Consider the following 26,756-nt stretch of genomic DNA (forward strand, 5'->3'; position numbering starts at 1 on the left):
AAAGAACTTGGAAAAAAAACCTGATTCAGTTCCCCTCAAGCAAAAGATTTAACCTTCAGATCTCAAGGACCAGGGAGATAAAATGGGAATAATGATAATCATGCTGACTTCACACAAATACTGAGGTTAGATGAATGAGGAGCGTCTGGTACACAGAAGGGACTGAACCAATGTCCCGTTCTTCTTACTAATAATGAAAAAACATGCCTGAGAAAGAATGATGCTTTAAGATTTAAATGATCCATGTATCATTATTTACAGGTTCACTTCTTGGTTTATGCAGAATCTTACACCAGATTTTGGGGAAAATTCCAAAGGTTTAGATAAAGGGTACAACAAACTTTACGATTTCATGAAAAGGTTTGGGTAGGAATTGGGAATATAGAAAATATCAAACTGTGCTGAATTCCACGATTTGATGACTCTAAACCGAGAGGCACTTGGACCACGTGGAGAACAGTGATGCATTTGGGGTCATTCTGACTGAAACATGTCAGGTGTGTTAGACTTTAAAGCAAACAACAACAACAAAGCAAAGCTCTGACTGAGAAGAGTTATTTCCTCTTAGCACTCTGGTATAAGTTGGTGGAAACTCATCTTTACAATGGTTTATCTCACTTTGTTCTTTGCAGCTGCTTTACAGATCATGATGGGTTTTTGGGATGATTTGTGTTATTCAGTTCACACATAAAGCAGGTAATTGTTGTCCAGGTGCAGTGACTCACACCTGTAATCCCAGAACTTTAGGAGGCCATGGCAGGAGGATCACATGAGGCCAGGAGTTTGGGACCAGCCTGGGCAACACAGCTAGACCCCATCTCCATAGAAAATAGAAAAGCCACAATTCCCACCGTCAGTGGTGCGCACCTGCAGTCCCAGTTACTTGGAAGGCTGAGGCGGGGGAGGATCGCTTAAGCCCAAGAGTTGGAGGAGCTATGATGGCACCACTGCACTCCTCCCTAGGTGACAGAGTGAGACCCCGTCTCAATTTTAAAAGCAACAGCAAAAGCACATAATGTCAGAACTGAAACAGCCTCACAAAAGTCCAGAAAAAGGCAAGTTGGGAGTCACAAGCTAATACCAGCTGGAATTCAGCCCTTCCAGATGCCGCCAGTGGCTCCGGATGGAGGTGAAGTCAGGTGGAGATGCCCTTACACCTTTCCTAGCTCTCTCTTCCCCAGAAGCAACCTTCCCAGTGCCCCCTTCACCTCTCTGTTTCTGAGGATGTAGACGAGAGGATTGAGGAGGGGGGTGACAATGTTGTAGAAGAGCGTGAGGAACTTGCCCTGGTCCTGGGAGGAGCTGGCTCCTGGTTGCATGTACATGTAGATGACGTTTCCATAGAAAAGGGAGACCACGGTGAGATGGGAGCCGCAGGTGCTGAAGGCCTTCTGCCTTCCTGATGCTGACCGAATTCATAACACAGCCCTCACAATGCAGCTGTAAGAGAGCAGGATAAACACCAAGGGGGACAGCACAACGCCCACCGCCAGGACAAACACGGTGCCTTCGACGGCCACAGTGCTGACGCAGGCCGTCCGGATCAGGGCGGGCATCTCACACAGGAAGTGGTCCACCTCGTGGCGCCCACAGCGGGGTAAGCGCAGGGTCACGGGAGACGTGGCCAAGGAGTTGGCCACCCCACAGCCCCAGGCCACTGACACCAAGGCCCGGCAGAGCCTGGGGTTCATGATCACCATGTAGTTCAGGGGCTTGCAGATAGCCACAAACCGGTCATAGGCCATGAAGGCCAGGAGCAGGCACTCCACACCACCCAGACCCAGGAACAGGAAGAGCTGGACGGCACAGCCCGTGTAGCTGATGGTCTTGTCACGTCCATGAAGGTTGTAGAGCAGCTGGGGGATGGAGCTGGTGGTGAAACTGAGGTCCAGGAAGGAGAGGTGGGTGAGGAAGAAGTACATGGGGGTGTGGAGGTGGGGGTCCAGCCGGGACACCAGGATGATGGTGGTGTTGCCCACGAGGGTCAGGAGGTATGCGATCACAATGACCACAAAGAGGATCCTCTCCAGATGGGGTCGGTCAGAGAACCCCAGCAGGACGAAATGGGTTTGGGTGCTGCCATTGGTTCCATCCATCTCTACTGCAGCTGAATAGAAATATCAATCCTAATAATAACAACGCTGATATTAAGGGAGAACTTACTAGAAGTTAAGCATTCTTCTCTGCTTTTTATATTTATTTTATTCATTTGACCCCAACACAAGCTAAGCATTCTTCTATGCTTCTTTTTTTTTTTTTTTTTTTTTTTCTGAGATGGAATCTGGCTCTGTTGCCCAGGCTGGAGTGCAGTGGTGCGATCTCGGCTCACTGCAACCTTCGCCTCCCAGATTCAATCCATTCTCCTGCCTCAGCCTCCCAAGTAGCTAGGATTACAGGTGCCACCAGCATGCCCGGCTAATTTTTTGTATTTTTAGTAGAGATGGGGGTTTCACATGTTGGCCAGGCTGGTCTTGAACTCCTGACCTTGTGATCCACCCACCTTGGCCTCCCAAAGTGCTGGGATTACAGGTGTGAGCCACCGTGCCTGGCCTCTCTTCTATGCTTTTTATATTTATTTTATTCATTTAACTCCAACAGAAGCTAAGCATTCTTCTATGCTTTTTATGTGTATTCTATTCATGTAACCCCAACAGTTATATGGAGTTGCACTATTATTATTAGCTCCCAACTTATAGAAAAGGAAGCTGAAACACATGTGTGTTGAGCAAACTGTCATATGTAGGAAGACGCAGAGCTGATTCTGAACCCCAGCAACATGGCTGAGAGCGTGCATTCTTAACCACTATTAGTACTGCCTCTAAATCCAATGAAGTGAAGACAAATCCTGCTGTGGCCGAATGATGAATTTTTCTGGAGACTCCAGTCCCTAAGCTCCTGCCAAAAACCTCAAGGACTCAACATGGAGCCTCAGAATAATCCATCAATAGTATTTAGGAAATATTCATTACACACAGAGTACTTTATCTATTACTGTCTCAAAGAAACACCTCACTCATTGGGTTATCATTTCTGAGGTAATTTTTAAAATACCTTAGTAGATAAATAACGTAAGAGACAAGCAAAATACACATAAAATCTCTTTCTCTCTCTCTCTTTTAATTGGGCCTGGTATTGAAGAAATAGAGTGTATGAGTTTTTCTTCCAAAGTACTATATACTGCTTGAGAGGATAAAACAGCTTGAAAAAACTTTGTAACAGATATTATAACTGTAATGCAATAATTCACTCATATGTACAGAAAACTCTTACCATGTTCTAATTCCAGTATCACATCATATTCAAAGCAAAGCGTATTTGATGAGACAAACCACAAGTCTTACAGATGGATATAGAGAGACTCGGTCCATCCTGGTGTTTGGGTGATGGACGCATTAAAAGCCAAGACTTCGCCACTATACAATACGTGCAGCTAAAAAGCAGTACTCCCAAATTAATATAAATAAATATAAATATGTACGAGCAGCTAAAAAGCAGTACTCCCAAATTAATTTAAATAAATATAAATACGTACAAGCAGCTAAAAAGCAGTACCCCCAAATTAATATAAATATAAATATGTATGAGCAGCTAAAAAGCAGTACTCCCAAATTAATATAAACAAATATAAATATGTATGAGCAGCTAAAAAGTAGTACTCCCAAATTAATATAAATAAATATAAATATGTACGAGCAGCTAAAAAGCAGTACTTCCAAATTAATTTAAATAAATATAAATATGTACAAGCAGCTAAAAAGCAGTACTCCCAAATTAATATAAATATAAATATGTATGAGCAGCTAAAAAGCAGTACTCCCAAATTAATATAAATAAATATAAATATGTATGAGCAGCTAAAAAGCAGTATTCCCAAATTAATACAAATAAAAATAAATCCAAACATGCAGGTAACAAAACAGTACTCCCAAACTAAGACAAATAAAAATACACACATACATTTTGGGCTATCGCTCCAAACTATTCCGCATTATCCCTAGGTCAACAAGAGTAAATTACAAGATCTCAGCAAGCTCATTTGCCTTTTCATAGTTTTCTCATCTAAAATGGTAACAATCAAACCTACCCTACCTAGTTTACAGATATGCTTTGAGATTTTAAATATGAAATATAAATATATAAAACATATAAAATTTTAGTGGGTGTAAAGGTTTCTACATATGTTAAAAAAAAAAAAAAGGTGATGTGTCATGCAAACACAGAATAGGAAATAAGCCCATAAGTCTAGCCAGAGAAATCCAGAAGAAGAAAAGCCTACTGAAGAGAAACTATCTTATCTTATATCTAACCAAGCTTTGAAAATACAATAACTATATCATGATAACTGACAAGGCATTTGTGGGAGGAAGGGAGTGTGGGCCCCATCTTTATTCCTTACACCAAAAATATTAAAATTATGAATTATATATTTAAACATTTCAAAAATACAACTACTATCAGAAAGTGTGATGTTTTTCCTTTTTTCCCAATCATCTTGAATAAGCATACATCATAAGCCAAGCTGCAATTCTCAAAAGTTAAAAAGCAAAACATAGATAAATTGCGTTACCTATTTAGAAAAATCTACACTCTTAAGAAACACTATTGGCCGGGTGCACTGGCTCACATCTGTAATCCCAGCACTTTGGGAGGCCGAGATGGGTGGATCACCTGAGGTCAGGAGTTCACAACTAGTCTGGCCAACACAATGAAACCCCTTCTCTATTAAACATACAAAAATTACACGGTGTGGTGGTGCATGCCCTGTAGTCCCAGCCACTCTCGAGGCTGAGGCAGGAGAATGGCGTGAACCCGGGAGGCGGAGGTTGCAGTGAGTCGAGATGGCGCCACTGCACTCCAGCCTGGGCGACAGAGCAAGACTCCATCTCAAAAACAAAACAAAATAAAACAAAACAAAAAAGAAACACTACTAGCAAACTCTAAAAAATAATGACAAGGCCGGGCGCGGTGGCTCAAGCCTGTAATCCCAGCACTTTGGGAGGCCGAGACGGGCGGATCACGAGGTCAGGAGATCGAGACCATCCTGGCTAACACGGTGAAACCCCGTCTCGACTAAAAAATACAAAAAAATTAGCCGGGCGAGGTGGCGGGCGCCTGTAGTCCCAGTTACTCGGGAGGCTGAGGCAGGAGAATGGCGTGAACCTGGGAGGCGGAGCTTGCAGTGAGCTGAGATCCGGCCACTGCACTCCAGCCTGGGCGGCAGAGCCAGACTCTGTCTCAAAAAAAAAAAAAAAAAAAAAAAATAATAATAATAATAATGACAAGAGTAGAAAAATTCAAGAAGACAACCGAAGGCTACCTTGCTTAATTTTTTTTCTCAAAAAATTGGCAAGAAAAACATGTAGCAAAAGAAAAATATGTAATGACTTGAACAAACAGTTCACAGGAAAATGGTTTATCAGCAAGTGATATAAACATTAGAAATATTTTCACTGATGATTGAAGTTATAAAAATTTAAATATAAAGATATTTGCTTTTCCAGATAGGTAAATAATGAAAAGTGTGGTAATATCCAGAGCTTGAAAAAATGTGGGAAATAAACCCAATCTCATGATTATTTCTTTTTTTTTTTTTTTTTTTTTTTGAGACAGAGTCTCACTGTGTCAGGCTTGAGTGCAGCGGTGTGATCTGGGCTCACTGCAGCCTCGTCCTCCCAGGTTCTCCTGCCTCAGCCTCCCAAGTAGCTGGGATTACAGGCATGTTCCACCACACCGGCTAATTTTTGTATATTTAGTTGAGATGGGGTTTTGCGATGTTGCCCAGGCTGATCTTGAACTCCTGGTCTCAAGCGATCTGCCCACCTTAGAATCCCAAAGTGCCGGGATTACAGGTGTGAGCCCTCATGCCTGGCCTCATGAACTCTTGATAAGAGTCAAAATTGAAATAGTATCTTTGGAGAGATCTTAAAAAAATATGACTATTTAAATACACATATACCTTGACATAGTCCATATTATTTTAACAAAAGAAATATCTGTCTTTCATAAAATGTTAAATGACATGCTTTTCTCATTGCCCTGTTAATTCTACATCTAGGAATCTGCTTTGCATTTATTAACCCTCAATCAGTAAACACATACCCTCAAAAACTTCATTATAGCATGTACTGAAATAGATAATACTGGGAAACAAGGTATGTGTTTAAAGTGGCACACATGATTTAATAGATGATGACTGGAAACAATCATTAAATTGATTTGACATTACCAAGAATTTTGTCCAAAAAAAAAAGATATTAATATCAAACAAGTAGAAAGTTAAACATGCCGGGTGCGGTGGCTCACGCCTGTAATCCCAGCACTTTGGGAGGCCAAGGTGGATGGATCACAAGGCAGGAGTTCAAGACCAGCCTGGCCAAGATGGTGAAATCCCATGGCGTGGTGGTACATGCTTGTAACCCCAGCTACTCAGGAGGCTCAGGCAGGAGAATGGCTTGAACCTGGGAAGCGGAGGTTGCAGTGAGGCGAGGTCACGCCACTGCACTCCAGCCCAGTGACAGAGCGAGACTCCGTCTCAAAAAAAAAAAAAAGAAAGAAAAAGAAAGCTAAATATAATGTACAGTGAGATTGTATATAGTGTGACTCCATTTTTTGTTCACAAACTCTCTTACTATTCACACACAAACACACATGGTATGTATATATGTATACAGTCACATGTTGCAGAACAACACATTTTGGTCAATAACAAATTACATATGTGGTGGTTCCACCTCCTCAAGAGGGGTCTGAGGCAGGTCCTTGGGCAGTATTGTAGAAAGCATTGTGATCACAGGAGGTGACAGCTCCATGCAGGTGGCTGCCCCGGAAATCCTTCCGGTGGGACAAGGTGTAGAGGTCAAGACAGTGGTACTGATCCTTGTGTCTCAGTGGACACCCAGGCTAATGTGTGTGCTTATGTCTTAGTTTGCAAAGAAAAAGTTTGAAAAGTAAAAAATAAATAAATATTAAAAAATTAAATGGAATATGACTTGTAGAATAAGAATAAAAAGAGCGTATTTTATACAGTTTTACAATGTGTGTTTTAAGCTAAGTGCTATTACAAAAAAGTCACAAAGTTAATAAAAAGTAAAAGGTTTGCCAGGTAAAAAGTTTCAGTAAGCTAAGGATAATTTCTTATTGAAGAAAGAAAAATATTTTTTAATGCATTTAATATAGCCTAAGTGTACAAAGTTGATAAAGTCTGTAGCCGTGTACAGGAATGTCGTGCGCCCTCATGTTCACTCACCACTCACTCACTGACTCACTGAGAGCAACTTCCAGTCCTGCAAGCTCCATTCATGGTAAGTGCCCTAGACAGGTTACCTTTTTTTGTATTTTATACAGTATTTTTACTGTGCCTTTTCTATGTTTAGAGACACAAATACTTACCACTGTGTTACAGCTGTCTTCAGTACTCAGTACAGGACCATGCCGTACTCGTTTGTAGCCTGGGAGTGACAAGCTATACCACACACTTACGGCCTAGGCTTGTGGTAGGGTACACCATCTGGGTTTGTGTAAGCACATTCTATGATGCTCACACAATGACAAAATCACCTAATGACGCATTTCTCAGAACATATCCCCATCATTAAGCAACATATGACTGTATTTGTATTCAGATAGAACCGATATCTGGATGTACGGTTTGAAATTGTTTAAAAGGCTCATTTCTAGCTTGGGCAACATGGGGAGACCCCATCTGTACAAAAGTCAAAATTAAACATTAGCCCGGCATGGTCGCACAAATGTACGGTCCCAGCTACTCAGGAGACTGAGACAGGGGGATCAATGGGCCCAGGAGGTCAAGGCTGCAGTGAGCTACGATCATGCCACTGGCACCCCAGCCTGGGCGACAGAGTGAGACCCTGTCCTCCCCCATCCCCGCCGAAAAAAGACTCTCTTTTAGAAAGTGAAGTGGAGGTTAAAGAAGACTCTCATTAGGCCGGGTGCGGTGGCCCACGCCAGTACTCCCAGCACTTTGGGAGGCTGAGGCAGGCGGATCACCTGAAGTCAGGAGTTCAAGACCAGCCTGACCAACATGGAGAAAACCTGTCTCTACTAAAAATGCAAAAAAAAAATTAGCTGGGCAAGGTGGCGGGTGCCTGTAATCCCAGCTAGTCGGGAGGCTGAGGCAGGAGAATCACTTGAACCCGGGAGGCAGAGGTTATAGTGAGCCAACATCACACCATTGTACTCCAGCCTGGGCAACAGAGCAAAACTCCATCTCAAAATAATAATAATAATAGTAATAATAGTAATTTCACATTGGTAGATGTATTGCTTTGTTATAATTAAACAATGAGTTGTGATATAAGTGCTGACTGTGTATCTTTGTGTGTTGGTGTGTCTGTCATAATATGTTTTTTTTTTTGAGATGGAGTCTTGCTCTGTTGCCCAGGCTGGAGTGCAGTGGCGCGATCTGGGCTCACTGCAAGCTCCGCCTCCCAAGTTCACACCATTCTCCTGCCTCAGCCTCCCGAGTAGCTGGGACTGCAGACGCCCACCACCTCACCCGGCTAGTTTTTGTATTTGTAGTAGAGACGGGGTTTCACCATGTTGGCCAGGATGGTCTTGATCTCCTGACCTCATGATCTGCCCGCCTCAGCCTCCCAAAGTGCTGAGATTACAGGCGTGAGCCACTGCACCCGGCCTGTCATAATTTATAAATGTTCTAAGAGCAACGAGTGTGTTCTTCAGATTTTTCTAATCCTTGAGGCACTCCCTATGGCTTCTTTATTTACCAAACCAACCTAGAAGTGCAGACCTCTGAGCTGAGTTCCTCAATGCAGAAACCTACTCACCATTTTTCCTTGTCTGCTGCCAGGCAACACTGAAAGAATGCAGGAGCACGAACGTAGCCAGAGGGCCTCAGTCAGATCTCGAAATGTGTGTACCCTCTTGGACGCACACAGGTGCTACAGCCAGGTGTAAGGAAATCCAAGTGCCTCTCTCAGGCTTGGCCCATTCCTTATAAATGCAGTGGCCCACAGTATTTATTCATATGGGTTTACTGCATTTACACAGTGTTGCAGCTCTGCTGAGGGAAGACTGGAGACGGACCCTGATAGCAGCCTGGGTTCATCGGCATCTCAAACCACTGGGGAAACTTCAGAGCCACAGGGATCACTCGCACGTCCACTGAGACAGAGGCGTGCACCACATCAAATTGCCCCATCTCCCATCAGGTCGCAAGAGAAAATGAGAACCATGAGAATTTGTCCCTTGATATAAAAAGAATTTACTACCTCACGTAAGTAAAATTAGGGAACTCAATCCACTGTTGTTCTAAAAACATAAATACCAATGAGCCATTTGCTCCCCTCCCCTGTTCCCAAGAATCATTATATGGCTAAGAAAACAGCTGAGGCATAATTGGTCCCACCCTACCTAGAACAGAATCATGCACTTGTTTTTTTTTTCTCCTTATATCTGCTGAAAATAGGGCCAAAATATTTTGACATCTTCTTTTTACTAATATTTTTATGTATGAAAGAAAGAACCCATTGTCCTAGATAGTGAAAAAAAAATCATATAAAGTGTATTATTACATACATTAAAGAGCCACAGGGTGGCCTGTTTTTTTTTTTTTTAATTTATTTATTTTGAGATGGAGTTTCGCTCTTTCGCCCAGGCTGGAGTGAAGTGCTGCTATCTCTGCTTGCAACCTCCGCCCCCCCAGGTCCAAGCAATTCTCCTGCCTCAGTCTCCCTAGTATCTGGGATTACAGGCACCAGCCACCACGCCTGGCTAATTTTTGTATTTTTAGTAGAGACGAGGTGTCACCATGGGGGCCAGGCTGGTCTCAAACTCCTGACCTCAGGTGATCCATCCTTGTTGGCCTCCCAAAGTGCTGGGATTACAGATGTGAGCCACTGCACCCAGCCTTATTTTTACTTTTTGATTTGAAAGGAAGATGTTAGCATACATAGGTTTATACTTTAGTTTCAAAAACTAATAAGGAAATTGAGCAAGTATCATTACTCAGATTGTGTATATGTAACTATGTTTGAAGGCTCTTGTAAAGACAAAAATGACATCACAATGCTGAATTTTTAAAATAAAATAAATAAATATACAGCTATAGCCAAGCAATGTCAGAAAAAAATCAGACTTAGAGTCAATTAACTAAGAAACTTATCAATTTGACTGGGTCCTTTTGGGTAGATGTAGTCAGAGAATTAGAGAGTAAAGAGACTATTCTACATAAGTGAATGTGTAGAATTCATAGAATATGTGTGGTACACATACGCAGGCCCAGCATCCTTTCTTCTTCCCTGCGTAATAGAAAAGCAGACCACAGAGGGCCCCAGCAGCACAGAGAAAGTGTGCACCAAGGAGTCGGTGCTTGCAGGGCAGTCAGGCTGAATAGATTCCAGTGTTCCCAGTTCTCAGCCCTCTGGGGTTCTAGGGGTGGCAGTCACCAGTCTAAGTGCTTTCCATTACTTCCGCTGGCTAAGGAAGTTATTTTACTTCCCACTCCTGATTGCTCCGTATATCCCCTCCTCCCAGTCCTCTTCACTCAGGGACTTCTCAACATGCTAGAAAAATTTGTTTAAGGTCGGGCACAGTCGCTCACACCTGTAATCCCAGCACTTTGGGAGGCTGAGGCGGGCGGATCACCTGAGGTCAGGAGTTCAAGACCACCAGCCTGGCCAACACGGCAAAACCCCGTCTCTACTAAAAACACAAAAATTAGCTGGGTGTGGTGGTGACTGCCTGTAATCTCAGCTACTTGGGAGGCTGAAGCAGGAGAATCGCTTGAAGCTGGGAAGTACAGGTTGCAGTGAGCCGAGATCATGCCACTGCACTCCAGCCGGGGCAACAGTGAGACTCCATCTCAGAAAAAAAAAAAAAGTTTATTAAATTGATAAACCAGTCACCTGATTTGGAGGAGGGGGACATGGGGGTATGTTACCCTGTTCTCACACTGCTATAAATATCTGAAACCGGGAAATGTATGAAGAAAAGAGGTTTAGTTGGCTCACGGTTCCGCAGGCTGTGCCGGAAGCAAGGCAGCGTCTGCTTCCAGGAGGCCTCAGGGAGCTTCTCCTCACGGCAGGAGGCAAAGCAGGAACTGGTGCCTCACATGGCAAAAGCAGGGGCAAGAGAAAGTTGGGGGCCACACACTTTTAAACATCCAGATTTCACAACAACTCATCCAAGGGAGATGGTGTTAAACCATGAGAAACTGCCCCCATGATCCAATCACCTCCCACCAGCCCACCTTCAACACTGGGGACTATAACTGAGCATGAGATTTGGGTGGGGACACAAAGCCAAACCATATCAGAGAGTTACTGAGCAGATCAGTTCTTAGAATAAATTACCCAGTCTTCTGGATATATAGACAGAGTTCTGGAGGGTTATAGCTTAGAAAAGGCTAGAAGCTCATGTTGGGGACTTTCTCTTTTAGGTTTCTCTTTTTCAAGAGACAGGGTCTCACTCTGTCACTCACGCCGGAGTGCAGTGGTGTGATCCTGGCTCACTGCAGAGTTGAAATCCTGGGCTCAAGTCCCTCCCAAGTGGCTGGGACTATAGGTTTGCACCACCATATCTGGCTAATTTATATTTTTTTGTAGAGACCAGGTCTTGCTTTGCTGCCCAGCTGGTCTCAAACTTCTGGTCTCAAGCAATCCTCCCACCTCAGTCCCCAAAGTGTTGGGATTACAGGCGGGAGCCACTGTGCTCTACCAGCGTTGACGTTCAAATTCTTACAGAGAAGAAAAGAATTTCACTGGTAATTGTCAGAGCAGTCATTAAGGATATGTCAGAAAGAAAAAAATTATGATTTGAGATAGAAAAAAAGCCCAATGTATATAACAGAGAAATGCACAGTAATAGGGAAGTGATGAGGAGAGCAGACCCAAGACACCCCATTTCTAGACAGCGTGGATGCACCATATTGTTTAGATAAAGCCCCATTTCTAGACAGCGTGGATGCACCATATTGTTTAGATAAAGAAAGGTACATAAACATGAAAGTCAATTTAAAAAAAAAAAAGCTTCTAGTCTACGTAAGTTTATAGAAAGTTCCTCACATTTTTAGTGACGATACCATTTTGCGAGGTGGCTTATGGAGTATGAGACAAAGCATAATGCAAAGGTGTCACTGCGATGTCACGGGGCATCAAAACCACAGGGGGCTCAACGGGACTAGGCCTGGACATGCCAAGTTATCCGGTCACGAAATCCATCACGTTTACAAACTTAGTCTTCTGCTCAATTTTTCTCTATCCCCAAAATTTTACTAATTTAGCACTTGGAATTAAACTTTATTGGCCACTTGTTATTGTTATATCAGTATACTACGTTACATTTCACACAACACTTTCAGGTCCATCCATTTTGCTCTTCAGATAGTCAATCATTTATTTATTCAAAAAATACAGATTGATAACAAACCAGCATTGGAGGTGCTTGAGAAACACTGAACATATCATTGTCCAGAGACAAAGATACCACCCCTTGTGGTGTTTACACTTAGCACAAAAAGGCAAAACATAAATAAATAAATAAAATAAGCCTAATAAATAAGAGAACAATATAGTACACTAGATGACACGTACTCTATGGGGAACAAAGAGCCCCCACTGAGCCCAGCAAGGGCAACTGGAAAGGTGAGCTCCGGGTGGGCTCCGGGGTGAGTAGGGTTATACGGCATCACTGAGAAGCTGGATCTCAGAAGACTCAAAGGAAGAAAGGGAATAATGAGTCAAGGGGACATCAGGGAAAAGGGAATTTCAAGCAGAAGCCACAGCGGGGCAAACACCCTATGATGGGAAGCGCCTGCTTTGGTGGAAACCCAGCCATGAGCCCAGGGCAGCTGGAGCAGAATGCAAAGGGAAGTGGGGGAGGAAGAGAGAATCAGAGGAGGGATGGGGGTTCAGAACCTCTAGGGCCTGGGGGTTCACTGTGAGGATTCTGACTTTCACTTGTCATTGTGACGGCATCACCATCCAGGTCACTGTGATGCCAACATATCCTTGGGTGCTAAAAGGATCAGCCCAGCTGCTGTAGAGAGAATGGCAGCAGAAGAGCCTAGAGCCCAAGCAGGATCACTGGTGAGGAAACGAAAGTCATACTCCAGAGTGGCAGGATGGAGTTCTGACCATGGTTACAGCAGCAGGGTGGCCAGGACACCTGACCCCAGACATATTCTGAAGGTAGGACCAACAGGGCTTGCTGATGGACTGGATGTGGGCTGGAGAAATCCAGAAAGCACTCAGTTGGATGCCTGGTCCAAGCAATCAAAAGAATGGAGTTGTCATCCAGTGACAGGGAGAAGCCTGTGGTTTTTGTTGTTGCAGTTAGGGAGAGACTTGGGGAGAAATTTGTGGTTAAATTTTAGGCAAATTGAGTTTAAAATGTCTATTTTAATGTCAAGCGGACAGCTGAATATAAAAGACGCATTCAGAGGAAAGGAGAGGGAAAGCCAGGAAATGGGTATGGAGGTAGAGGATTTTGCTGGTAATGAAACAAAGTTCCAGAGGAAATAGTGGAAGCCTTTCAGGAGTTGGAAAGAGAAAGAGGTCATTACAGGAGACACACAAAACTCTGTGAACCTAAGAATGCAAGAGATGAAGACGCACATCAGTCTACTGACTGACATAAACCATAATAAAATGCACAGTGAGACAACATTCAGCAGAGACAGTCAGACCAGAGTACTGGGCTACAAGGTGGGAAATGGATGCTCCTGGGCCTCTCGTTCCACTCCATGGAGAGAGTAGAAGACATGTGGAGGTGTTCTCCCTCCCACTCAGGGCTTCCCCATCTCAGTGAATGGGTGGTGCCCCACGGAAGGGGTATCTCAGGCCACCCTCCTGATCCCTGGGGGAAGGGATGCTGTGGCTGAGCTGAAGGCCACCTTCCCTACACAGACCGTGCACGAGGGAGCGCTAGAGCACACTGGCCCACGGAACACCAAGAGGAGGGACATGAGGATGCGTTATTCCCTCTGTTTGCAAATCTAACACAGAGAGTAGAAGTGTTCGCTCATGATCAAACAATTAAAAAGGTCTAGGAAGAAGGCTACATTAATAATATGATTGGAAGGTAAGTTAAAGATGTCAGTCGAAAAAATCTCCCTGGAAGAGAAAAACATCTTGAACTTCAAATTGAGGAGGAAAATTAAACCTTCTGCAGATTATTGTCAGATAATGTTAAATAATTTGCCATTAATTAATATTTGGTTACCATTTAAACATTTTAGCATTTGTGTAACAATTATTTATTTATTTATTTTTTTTTTTTTTGAGACCAAGTCTCGCTCTTCGCCCAGACTGGAGTGCAGTGGCGCCATCTCAGCTCACTGCAAGCTCTGCCTCCTGGGTTCACACCATTCTCCTGCCTGAGCCTCCCCAGTAGCTGGGACTATAGGTGCCCGCACCACACCCGGCTAATTTTTTGTATTTTTAGGAGAGACAGGGTTTCACCGTGTTAGCCGGGATGGTCTCGATCTCCTGACCTCGTGATCCACCCACCTTGGCCTCCCACAGTGCTGGGATGACAGGCGTGAGCCACCGCGCCCGGCCATAACAATTATTTAGAAGACAGTGATACAAAGAGGGCAGCAAGGTTAATGACTTTTAAAACTTCTGTTGGAAAGGTATAGAATATACTTTAAAAATAAGTTAAATATCATCATCATTTCATCATTATTATAATGTCTTTAAATGGAAAAGCTGAATGCAAACCAGCAATATCAAATATGACCTTAATATTTACCATAACACTGCGAGGCCAGTACAATTGTTCCATGGATGGGAACCATAACAAGCAGCTAAAAGAGAGAGAGAAGTGTTGTTTGAGGTCTTTTTTTTTTTTTTTTTTTTTGAGACGGAGTCTCGCACTGGGCTGGAGTACAGTGGTGTGATCTCGGCTCACTGCAACCTCTGCCTCCAGGGTTCAAGCAATTCTCCTGTCTCAGCCTCCCGAATAGCTGGGATTACAGGCTCCTGCCACCACACCCAACTAATTTTTTTTTTTTTTTTTTTTTAAAGTAGAGACAGAGTTTTACCTATTGGCCAGGCTGGTCTGGAACTCCTGAGCTTGTGATCCACCCACCTCAGCCTCCCAAAGTGCTGGGATTACAGGCATGAGTCACTGTGCCCAGCCTTGAGGTCTTATAACTAATAAATATCTACGTTAAAGAACGAGTTGAATGAAAATTCTGATAAATTCCTAAAGGGTATCCAAAGAAAAGGAAAAAGTCTAGCAGTCAGTGATATTAGATTCAGAGGAATGAGCTTTGTAATTCTTTTTTTTTTTTTTTTTTTTTTTTTTTGAGACGGAGTCTTGCTCTGTCACCCAGGCTGGAGTGCAGTGGCCGGATCTCAGCTCACTGCAAGCTCCGCCTCCCGGGTTCCCGCCATTCTCCTGCCTCAGCCTCCCGGGTAGCTGGGACTACAGGCGCCCGCCACCTCACCCGGCTAGTTTTTTGTATTTTTTAATAGAGACGGGGTTTCACCGTGTTAGCCAGGATGGTCTCGATCTCCTGACCTCGTGATCCGCCCGTCTCGGCCTCCCAAAGTGCTGGGATTACAGGAGCTTTGTAATTCTTAAAAATTAGTCCCAGAATAAAAAGGATTTTAAAAGTAATTGAGTAAAGTCATAGGAAATGTGACTGTATAAAGGAATGGCTCTAAATGTATTAATCTAGAAGGAAGCAACAGGTTAAACAATAAGAGGTAAGAAACAAAAAATAAGGAACAAGAGAGAGACAGAGAGAGAGTGACAGGGAAAGAGAGATAGAGGATGAAGGAGAGAATGAGAAGGAAAATCAGGAAAAGGAGGAGAAACAGAAGTATAGATGTGATACTGGAATAGTATCAGACCATTCTGAATCAGTTTAAGAATTGCCATGTCTAATTCTTATATGGAAGACTTGGAATACAAGGATGTTGAAAGGAATAACAAATTATAATGAAGGTATAGAAATCCTTATGTAATCCAAGGTCATTCATTTGAAGGAAGACTCATCAAGAAAATGTGATCTAGAAAAAGAGGTTGAGATTGCTCCATTTATAAAATTATTATGCTCTATAATCTTCCCATATCCAAATATTTCATATTCCCTCTTTTGTCCCATGGAAATATTTCACAGCAACAAGGACTCAAGTGCTGACCTAAATGGGGTATCTGTTAAAACTTAGCACGTTGATATCCTTCACCCCACTCCAGGAACATCTGCTAGGCTGGGACTGCATCTTGGGAATAGAACTTTAGAGATGATCATCTCTTACATCAGAAGCAGGATCTAAATGATCCCTGGATGCCCAATTACCCGACTCTGCTACTGCCATGGCTGGCAAGATAAGAGGAGTTGCATCACAGATGAAAAAGTAAGGCCGAAGAAGACCAGAGAAGAGTTGGTTGAATGTGTAGATATAAGATCCACTGGTGACGTTGTAGAATGAGATTTCACCGGCTTCATAGTCCAAGAATATCCCAATGCAGCGAGGACTTTCCAGCTGGAGAAGAGGCACCGATGGGGAGGCAAGGACCATGTACTCATTCCCCTTCAGCAGCCACAGGGCCCAGACCCCGTTCTCAGGAGACGGTGTGGTTTCCCCCTTTCTCGGCAGTGTGTCTTGACAGACCCCTAAACCCCACTCTGCTCTTTCTCCCACCAGAACCTCCCAGTAATGCCTCCCGGATGAGAAGCTCTGCAAACCCAGGATGCAGGGCCATGTGTCAAATCGCTCAGGATTGTTGGGGACATCCCTCCATGGTTCTCCATCCTGCACACTGCGCAGGTCGGCGGTCAAGAGCAGACTCGGGTGTGCCGTGGCGGGATCCAGCTTTACATCCACTGCGGAAGGAATGTGGTGGAGCAGGTGAAAGGAAAGAAAGGTAGAAACTCAGGAAACCACTGAATGAATAGTCCCAGAGTTCCTCACTTCTCTCTCTAACAACGCCTAGAGAAAACAAATCAGTATTTCGCCTTATAGGTGAAATCTTGTTACTTTACTATTCTTTATTACTTTGTGGTGTATTCCACTGTTACCTCTGCATAACCCAGAACGCTTTAACTTCCTCAATAAAAACAACTATTGATGATGACAAACCAAGTAAATAATCATTTAGTTTCCTTTTATTTACATCTAAAGCGTGTGTGTATATGTGTGTGTGGGTGTGAGAGAGAGAAAGAAAGAATGAGAGAGAGATGGGATCTTGCTATGTTGCCCAGGCTGGAGTGCAGAGCTATTCATGGGCATAGCCATGGTCCACTACAGCTTCAAACTCCTGGACTCGAGCGATCCTCCCATGTCTGCCTCCCCAGCAGCTGGGACTACAGGTGCACACCACCATGTCTGGCTTATATCCAAAGCATTTGGGTGCACTTAGGAGGATCTTCTGCATTTAACATAAAATTTATAAACCCCTTAGGAATTCTTTTCTTAAAAATCTATAGGAGAATTTTATTAATATTAAGCCCACTACTTTCAAAATTATATTACTGTGGTAGGCAGAATTCTAAGATGAATCCCATGACCTTCACAACCTGGTGTTAGTCTCATGAGTATGTTACACTATATGACAAGAGAGAGATTATCAAGGTGAGTCTAATCTAATCCCACAAGTCCTGTAAAATCAGAAAATTTTCTCTGGCTATTGGGTTGGTGACAGCAGGAAAGGTCAGTAAGACGTGGATTTGATATCTCTTTGCTGACTTTGAAGATGGAAAGGTCACATGAGGAGAAAAAAGAGTGATCTCTAGAGCTGAGAGTGATCTCCAGAGCTGAGAATGGCCCCCAACCAACAGCCAGAAGAAAACAGGAATCTCGGTACTGCATTTGCATGGAATTGTATTATGCCAACTACCTGAATAAGCTTAGAGGTAAGGTTCTTCCCCAGACCTACAGAGAAGCCTAGCCTGGCCAACACCCATATTTGGGCCTTGAGAAAACCTAAGCAGAGGAGCCAGCCGATCCCACCTGGATGTCTGATCTTCAGAACTGTGAGCTACTAAATGGTATGGCTTTAGGCAGCTAAGCTTGTAGTTATTCATTATGTAACAATAAAAAATATTGATACTCTGAAGTCCCAGCAAGACTGATGAGACATTTGACCCATATACATAATAAATAAATACATCTAGCTATGACACCTCAGTGAAGGGTGGATGTAAAATATTCAGTGGATTTCCTTATTAGCATTGCTTATAAATAGTAAGTTAATTAATAATATGGTTTGGGTGTATATCCCCTCCCAGTCTCATGTTTAAATGTGATTCCCAGTGTTGAAGGTGAGGCCTAGTGGGAAGTGCTGGATCGTGGGCGCCATCCCACTGGTGATAAGTGAGTTCTTTATCAGTTCATGCAAGAGCTGGTTGTTTAAGAGGAACCTGGCACTTGCCCACTTCACGGCTTCCCTCTTGCCATGTGATACGCTGGCTCCTCCTTTGCTTTCCACCATGACTGTAGGTTTCCTGAGGCCTCACCAGAAGCAGGTGCCAGCACCATGCTTCCTGTACAGTCTACAGAACCATGAGCCAAAATAAACCACATTTCCTTATATTAATAAATTACCCAGCCTCAGGTATTTCTTTATAGCAATGCAAAATCAGACTAACATGTTAATATAGTTTGATTTTTAATATCAGAACAAATACTGCTTCTACTGCTACTACTATTCCTACTACTCTTACTACTACCACTACTGCCACTACCACTATACTTACCTGCCTTTAAACACTTCTAGTGAACCTTTTTTTTTTAACTTGAGACAGAGCCTTGCTCTGTTGCCCAGTCTGGAGTACAGTGGTGCAATCACAGCTCGCTGTAGCCTCCACCTCTCAGACTCAAGCCATCCCCCCACCTCAGCCTTCTGAGTAGCTGGGAAGGCGTACACCACCATGCCCAGCTAGTTTTCTGTATTTTTTGTAGAGATGGAGTTTTACCATGTTGCCCAGGCTGGTCTTGAATTCCTGGGTTCAAGCGATCCATCGGCCTCAACCTCCCAAAGTGTTGGGATTACAGGTGTGAGCCACCATGCCCAGCCTAGTGAATTTTTTTTAATTTTTAAATTAAATTTAATTTAGTCTTTGAGATAGAGTTTCACTCTTGTTGCCCAGGTTAGAGTGCACTGGCACGATCTCGGCTCACTGCAACCTCCGCCTCCTGGGTTCAAGCGATTCTTCTGCCTCAGCCTCCCAAGTAGCTGGGATTACAGGCATGCACCACCAGGCCCGGATAATTTTGTATTTTTAGTAGAGATGGGGTTTCTCCATGTTGGTTAGGCTGGTCTTGAACTCCTGACCTCAGGTGATCCACCCGCCTCGGCCTCCCCAAAGTGTTAGGATTACAGGCGTGAGCCACCGTGCCTGGCCTAGTGAACTTTTACTGATGCCCAACCTGAGTGGTCACATAACTGCATATTGCATTATTTTTATTAACTCATGTAACCACCCTGAGGGTCACCATTGTCATCCCTCCATTACACAAGAGTAGATTCCGAGTCAAAGAGTTCATGTGGTCTTCCCAAACTCTAGAGGTAAGGGACAGAGATGGAAAGGTAGGTCTCCACGGATTGTGCATTTAACAGAAGTCATGTATTCCCATGCCGTGCCTGCTCCAGCACATTTGTCTGCTTCATTTCTAACAAAAGAGATCTGTGAAATGGCTTTTGATATGGTCTACATCCCATTCCTCTCCCTACCCCTTCTCTCCTGAACTCAATTCTTCATCATGATGTGACCACACCCCAACCAAACTCCTCATGTCCATCTTCCCAGGGACCTGCGTGTTGATGAATGGTTATTTGTCAGAGCTTGTCTTTTTAGTTAGATGGACTTTTGCTCTTGTTACCCAGGCTGGAGTTCAATGGTGTGATCTCGGCTCACTGCAGTCTCCGCCTCCTGGGTTCAAGCAATTCTCCTGCCTCAGCCTCCTGAGTAGCTGGGATTATAGGCATGCACCACTATGTCCGGCTAACTTTGTATTTTTAGTAGAGATGGAGTTTCTCCATGCTGACTAGGCTGGTCTCAAACTCCTGACCTCAGGTGGTGTGCCCACCTCGGCCTCCCAGAGTGCAGGGATTACAGGTGTGAGCTACCGCACCTGGCCCAGAGCTCCTCTTCAGTGATTTTTCTGTATCTCTCAACACTACTGAGAATCCACTTGTGCTGGAAAATCTCCCTTTTCCACAGACAGCACTCATCCATGTTTCCCTTCTCTCCCTGCTCACTCCTCCTTCATTGTCTTTGCTGTTCTCTTCTCCTCCACCACCACCACTGGAGAAACCTATGGTCCCAAGACGTGGACTTCTCTCTCTCTCACCTCACTCCCTATCTATCCGGGGGTTGACTGGCTCATTGCTTTGATAAAATTCCATTCATATGCTGACTGATTCCCAATGTATGTGCTTCGCTTTGAACTTTACCCTGAAAATCCCTATTGTACACTCATCTGCCCACCTGATAGCAACATTTGGATATTAAGCACTCATCGCAACATCCATGTGTCCAAAACCCAACCCCTTCTTCTGCTTCAACTGTAGCTTTCCTCATCAATAGAAGTGGCAATCACATTTTGCCAGTTTGCAAGCTCCAAAACCTTGGAATCATTCATGGCTCTTCTTTTTAACAGCACATCATATATAATCCAACAGCAAATCTTAACAGCTCTGCCTTCAGTGTATAACAAAAATATGTCCACCGTGCGGCACCTTCTGTAATAACATCTGTTCCGATACATAATCATCTTTCATCAAATTACTGCAAAGACCCTTAACTGCTTTTCCCATGTAATCTTCGCCTCTCCGTAATTTACTTACAAGAAACCATACAAAGTGATCCTCATAAAACATCAATCCAATCAAACTATTTTTCTAGGTACAACTTTCAATGACGTCCTATTTCACTCAGGGATAAAGTATCATGCTCAGCGTGGCCTGCCTATCTAGCCCTTCCTTGGTCTCTCTGACCTCCTGTCATTTAGTCGGCCACAGAGTCCTCACACTGACATCCTCACAGCTCCTGGAACACGCCTGCCATCCTCCATGTCAGGCCTCAGCGCTCATTTCTGCTGTCTGAGTGCTTTCTTCCAAATCATATGTGCTGCATTATCCCCGTGGGGCGAGGTCCTTCCTGGTCACCTTATTCAAAATCAGAACTTCTCGTTACCCTTTTCATACTCTTTTTTATTTTATTCAATATTCTGTATCAGCCTCTTACAGCCTGTATATTTCAGTTAAGTACATATCTGCAACACAAAGCTATGGATTGTAGCATATTTTGTTGTTGTTGTTGTTGTTTAATGATATATTCCAATGTTTAAAAGAATGGATGAGATAGAATTAATAAAATATTTTGAATTATTTCATTCAATAAAAATAAATATGTATATGAGGTTACTGAGTCTAAGGGTGCCATGATGATTTTAATCAAGTCGGGCATTTAGTAAACATTCATCCACCCAGGAGAATGTGGGTACTACGCTGCGGATACGGGTTTTCTCATTAAGAGACTTCACACTCTTTCGCTGTAAGTAGTGAAGCCACTATTTAGACATAGTCAGTTTTCATTACTTGGGATAAATTAGATTTTAAAATGAAATTCTAAACAATACTGAATCTATACTGTTTTAAAGAATAATACAATCAGATTGAACAGACTAATTTTTTGTGACACTGCTTATTCCTACATAAAAATAATTGACAATACTTTGGCTTTATTGACTCACTAATTCAAGCAACTCATCAAATTCTCAGCCAATACATTAAACCAAACTTCTTGTTAATAACTTTGCAATGCTTTCATATTGATTACTTTTAGGAGGTGGGGTGCTTTCAAACGTTTCATTTTGTCCTCCAAACAATTTATTTTTAGCATTTTATAAACAAAGAAATGTAAATTTACTGGAACTAACGTTACTCATATCACAGCTAATAAGAGATGAACTACAATTTTGAGCCAACTCTTCTAACCAAATGTAACTCTATGGGTGGCTGTGACTCTGATACTGCTCATGAATACACCAATCCTCATTTTTCTGGGCATGGTACACTCTCCCACTGAAGGAGACCAGAGAATTCTACACTAAAATACGGCACCCCGGTATGCCCATGATTTTAAATTAAAGGCCCTTGGAGACGAGCACACGCTGGAGGAAGCTTTATTCTAACACTCATTTATCTGCCTAAAGTCCCTGTGTTTTAATTAATTTAGTTCATACTGCAGGAAGACAGACAAGTCTGTCAACACACCTGGACAGACTTCAGTCACAAACCACTGTCTATTTTTCAACAGACTTTGTCCCAAGCCACTGTATGTACTCCAAGTCCAATGAATCCACCAAAAACTCATTTACTATCCCTCTAAAATCATCCACACCTCCCCATCTCCCTTTCCTCCAATAAAGAAGGGTATATAAGCATCCGTATCCCACTGAGTTACCGGGTAATTATTCTCCTGCGATTCCGCTGTGCTTTGAATGTTAAACTTTTTCTATGCCTTTGTTCCTATTTGTCTTTGGTCAGTTGATTTTCAGCAAACATTCATAGTGCAAGGGGAAAGTTTCCCTTTGTCCCCTACACTGTCTCCTTGATAGTTTGGCTTAGCCATGAAATCTCAGGAAGGCCACACGCCCCAATTCAGCATGGTGCCTATGATGCTCTGAAGTGTGTATTTGGTCTACAGTGCATGAGTCACCATACCTACGATACTGGGAAGTATCTATTTGGTCTACAGTCACCATGCCTATGAGACTGTGAGGTATGTATTTGGTCTACATCCTGTTTACTGACATATAGTTCTTAAAATCCTTGGAATTTCCAGAAAGACAAGAGTGTCTTTTGTATGCTACTAAGACGACTTATGGTTGGTGACTCCCCGAGAAAGCCTCCCACTGGGTGTGGGTTGCCAGGGGAACCAACCATGTGATTAGAGGCTTGAAACTTTCAGGGCTAGATGCCATGGTCCCACCCATCTCTGAGGAGAGAGGGGCTGAAGGGTGGGTTGATAAAACAATGGCCTATGATTTAATCAATCCTGTCTACAAAGTGCTTCCATAAAAACCTAAAAGAACTGAGTTCATTGGCCGGACGGGTGGCTCACGCCTGTAATCCCAGCCCTTTGGGAAGCTGAGGCAGGTGGATCATTTGAGGTTGAGTTTGAGACCAGCCTAGCCAACATGGTAAGGCCCCATCTCTACTAAAAATATAAAAATTAGCTGGGTGTGGTGGCATGTGCCTGTAATCCCAGCTACTCAGGAGGCTGAGGTAGGAGAATTGCTTGAATCTGGGAGGCGGAGGTTGCAGTGAGCCAAGATAGTGTCACTGCACTCCAATCTGGGGACAGAGTAAGGCTTCATCCCCCCAAAAAAAAAAAAAAAGAAACAAAGAACTGAGTCCTGAGGACTTCCAGATCACTGAACACATGGAGGTTCCCAAGGCAGCATGCCTAGAGAAGGTGTGGAAGCTCCGTACCCTTTCTCACAAACCTCACCCTGGGAATCTCTTCCATCTGTTTATCGCTAGCCTCTGTAATGCCCATTATAATAAATGAGTAAATATGTGTCCCTGAGTTCTGTGAGCTCTTTCAGGAAATCAAGTGAACTCAAGAAGGGGGTTGTGGGAACCCCGATTTACAGTCAGTTGGTCAGAATCACAGGTCACAACCTGTGCTTGTGGCTGGCACGTGAAGTGGGATCAGTCTTGTGGGACTAAGCCCTCAACCTGGGGGACCTGGTGCTATCTCCAGGTAGATAGTGTCAAAATCAAATTGCATGGAAGGACATCTGGCTGGAGTACGTGCTGGAGAACAGATTGGCTGTTTGCGGGGAGAAATCTCCACACATTTTGGTGACCAGAAGTGAGGTGTTGTATTGACTCTGTAAGACAACTTCTTCCCCCATCTCTTCAATAACCTTGCCCGTTGCTATGGTTCCCAGCACCAAGAGGGAGGTGGAGCATGGTCTGTCAGCATGGGTCTCCGAGTGAGAAGATGTGGCACAGAAGTCCCCACACCCAGGAACAAACCAACAGCACACTCTCAAAATAAATTTCTGCTGATTTGGGCCACTAAAACTTTAGGTTCTGTTGCTCACTGCAGCTGACTGGCACAGTAATAAACTGCAATAGGAGGCAAACCCCAGGCAGCCTAATTCCCAGTCTCTAAGATGCAAATTACCTTGGAACTTCCTCAACAGCTCCCTCCTCCCAGGGATGCAGCATGCCGTCTTCAGTTCCATGGGGATGTTCTCTGCTTCCAACCTTGGGACAGCCTTACTTCTGGGAAGAGCACAGAAACCACAGAAGTCAGCAGGGTTCTCCACCAGCTCCTCTCCCTCTCCCAATCCCTTCACCAATTCAGAAAGCACGCATACCTGCTCAGGACTCCTCTCACACCCTGAAAAGGAAAGAAAAATACAGTGTGAGCTGGACTCTGAACTGCTTTTCACAGACTGAGGACACCAGGAAAATTTTCTTAGAAATTACTGGAAAACATTATTAAGATAAAATTATAGGGGACAATAAATCTTTTTTTTTTTTTTTTTTTTTTTTGAGATGGAGTTTTGCTGTTGTTACCCAGGCTGCTGGAGTGCAATGGTGCTATCTCAGCTCACTGCAACCTCCACCTCCCTGCCTCAGCCTCCCAAGTAGCTGGGATTACAGGCTCCCACCACCACGCCTGGCTAATTTTTTTTTATTTTTTTGTATTTTCAGTAGAGACAGGGTTTCACCATGTTGGCCAGGCTGGTCTCGAACTCCTGACCTCAGGTGATCCACCCACCTTGGCCTCCCGAAGTGCTGAGATTACAGGCATGAGTCACTGCACCCAGCCAAATCTCTTTTCTTTAAAGCTATACAAAGTTTAGGTTAACTCCTGCAACATCTATCAATTTAATTATCTTCTGAATTAATAATTCTGCCACTTGGATATTGTAACAGAGTGACATTCTGCAGGTAATTCGGATGGAGCAGGATAAAATAGATCCTAAGTACTCATAGAATTTATTTGAGGGGCAGGGATGGGTTCCTTAAACAAAGACACAAAATGTTTCCCTGAACGTCTTCATAGGAATTATAAATTCCTAATTCTCTGAACCAACGTACCAGAGCTATTCCTATGAGTAGGTTATCTAAGTAGATTAATAAAGGAAGCCTTTAATAACTACTAACATTACTTTCTCAAAGTAGATTATTAAATAAATATATCTGTGATACATTTATTATATTAATAATTGTATTTGGGATACATTTCCCCTCTCCCCTTAAAAACAGTCGCCAGTCAGATAAGTTTTGATGGCATAAAAGCCGGGAAATAATTTGCTTTGCCCTGTATGGGAATGTCAGGCCTCGGTCTTGGCCTTCGGGGGTAAAATGTAGCTTATTAGTACCAGGGAAGAAAGGGAAAGGAAAGTATAAAAATATACAGCCTGGGCAACACAATGAAGTCTCATCTCTACTAAAAATTTTTTTAAAAATTAGCTGGGCATGGTGGTGCACACCTTTAGTCCCCGCTACTCGGGAGGCTGAGGCACAAGGATCGCCTGATCCTAGGAGACTGAGGCTGCGGTGAGCTATGATTTAGCCACTGCACTCCAGCCTGAGTGACAGAGTGAGATCCTGCCCTTATAAAAAAGTAGATAGATAAGATACCTTATTTAAGAATATATCCTCCCATGCCAGGCGGGGTGGCTCATGCCTACAATCCCAGCACTTTGGGAGGCCAAGGTGGGCAGAGCAATACTGTTGTTGAAATTGTCAAGCCGGGCACAGGCGCTCACGCCTGTAATCCCAGCACTTTGGGAGGCCGAGGTGGGCGGATCATCTAAGGTTAGGAGTTCAAGACCAGCCTGGCCAATATGGCAAAACCTCATCTCTACTAAAAATGCAAAAAAAAAAAAAAAAAAAAAAAATTAGCCAGGTGTGGTGGCACTTGCCTGTAATCCCAGCTACTCAGGAGGCTGAGGCAGGAGAATCACTTGAGCCAAGGAGGCAGAGGTTGCAGTGAGCCAAGATCACACCACTGGACACTGCACTCCAGCCTGGGCAACAGAGCGAGACTCCGTCTCAAAAAAAAAGAAAAGAAAAGAAAAGAAACTGTCAAAGTTCTTGTGTTTTGCGTCTGCTATTTGGAAAATTCCTTCTGATTCTTAGTTTGCTAACAAGGAAATGAGCATAGCAATAATAATAAAATATAAATTTAATATATATAAGATAAAATGAGACAAATTAAACGGTTTTACAAATTCATTTCATGGTCCCCTGCCTCGTAATCAGTACTGTTTAGTAACTGTACTTGCAAATATTATACAGTGAGTTAATATGATTATTTATATTAATGGTAATTTCAGTGTCTAGAACTGGGTCAGAAAAGGTAGAATCTGTGGGTCAGCTGTTAAATGAGAACATGAATCACTTAGTTTAGAATCCGAGTGAGTCACTGGGGAGGAGATAGAAGTTGGCCCAGATACATTTCTGTTGCCATTGGTTCGATCAAGAAAACATGGATCCATCAACAGCTCTGGCTTTCCCTGTTCACTTGGGATATGATGTCTTCACAGAGGACTAAAAACAAAGATTCCCTTTCAATGTTATTCATCTTTCTGTTCTCTAATCCCAAATAGACTGGGAGGAAGCTGCACAGGAGTCCACGCAATCCAACCTCACCATACCTGGAACGGGCACAAAATGTGGGCCAGGAAATCAATGTTTGCTTTACAATCCAATATAACAATTTCAAGCTGGACAATTTAAATCATTATTCATCCTTCTGGCCGGTGACACTAAAATGTGTTACGCAG

The 26,756-nt window shown here is 43.4% G+C and overlaps 1 protein-coding gene across 1 annotated transcript in view; it reads right to left on the reverse strand.

The window, feature by feature from the left end:
- Positions 1–254: 254 nt before the first annotated feature.
- The window catches only part of LOC117076492 (olfactory receptor 2W3-like), a 34,817-nt gene continuing 8,315 nt past the window's right edge, over positions 255–26,756 (reverse strand). Inside the window, 3 exon segments of the mRNA XM_033200059.1 lie at positions 255–2,107; positions 24,137–24,237; positions 24,333–24,355. Coding sequence (XP_033055950.1) covers positions 1,152–2,107; positions 24,137–24,237; positions 24,333–24,355 — 1,080 coding nt within the window. The 3' untranslated portion in view covers positions 255–1,151.

Source organism: Trachypithecus francoisi, unplaced genomic scaffold (assembly GCF_009764315.1).
Source record: "Trachypithecus francoisi isolate TF-2019V2 unplaced genomic scaffold, Tfra_2.0 Lachesis_group5, whole genome shotgun sequence".
In the NCBI taxonomy this organism is placed as follows: Eukaryota; Metazoa; Chordata; class Mammalia; order Primates; family Cercopithecidae; genus Trachypithecus; species Trachypithecus francoisi.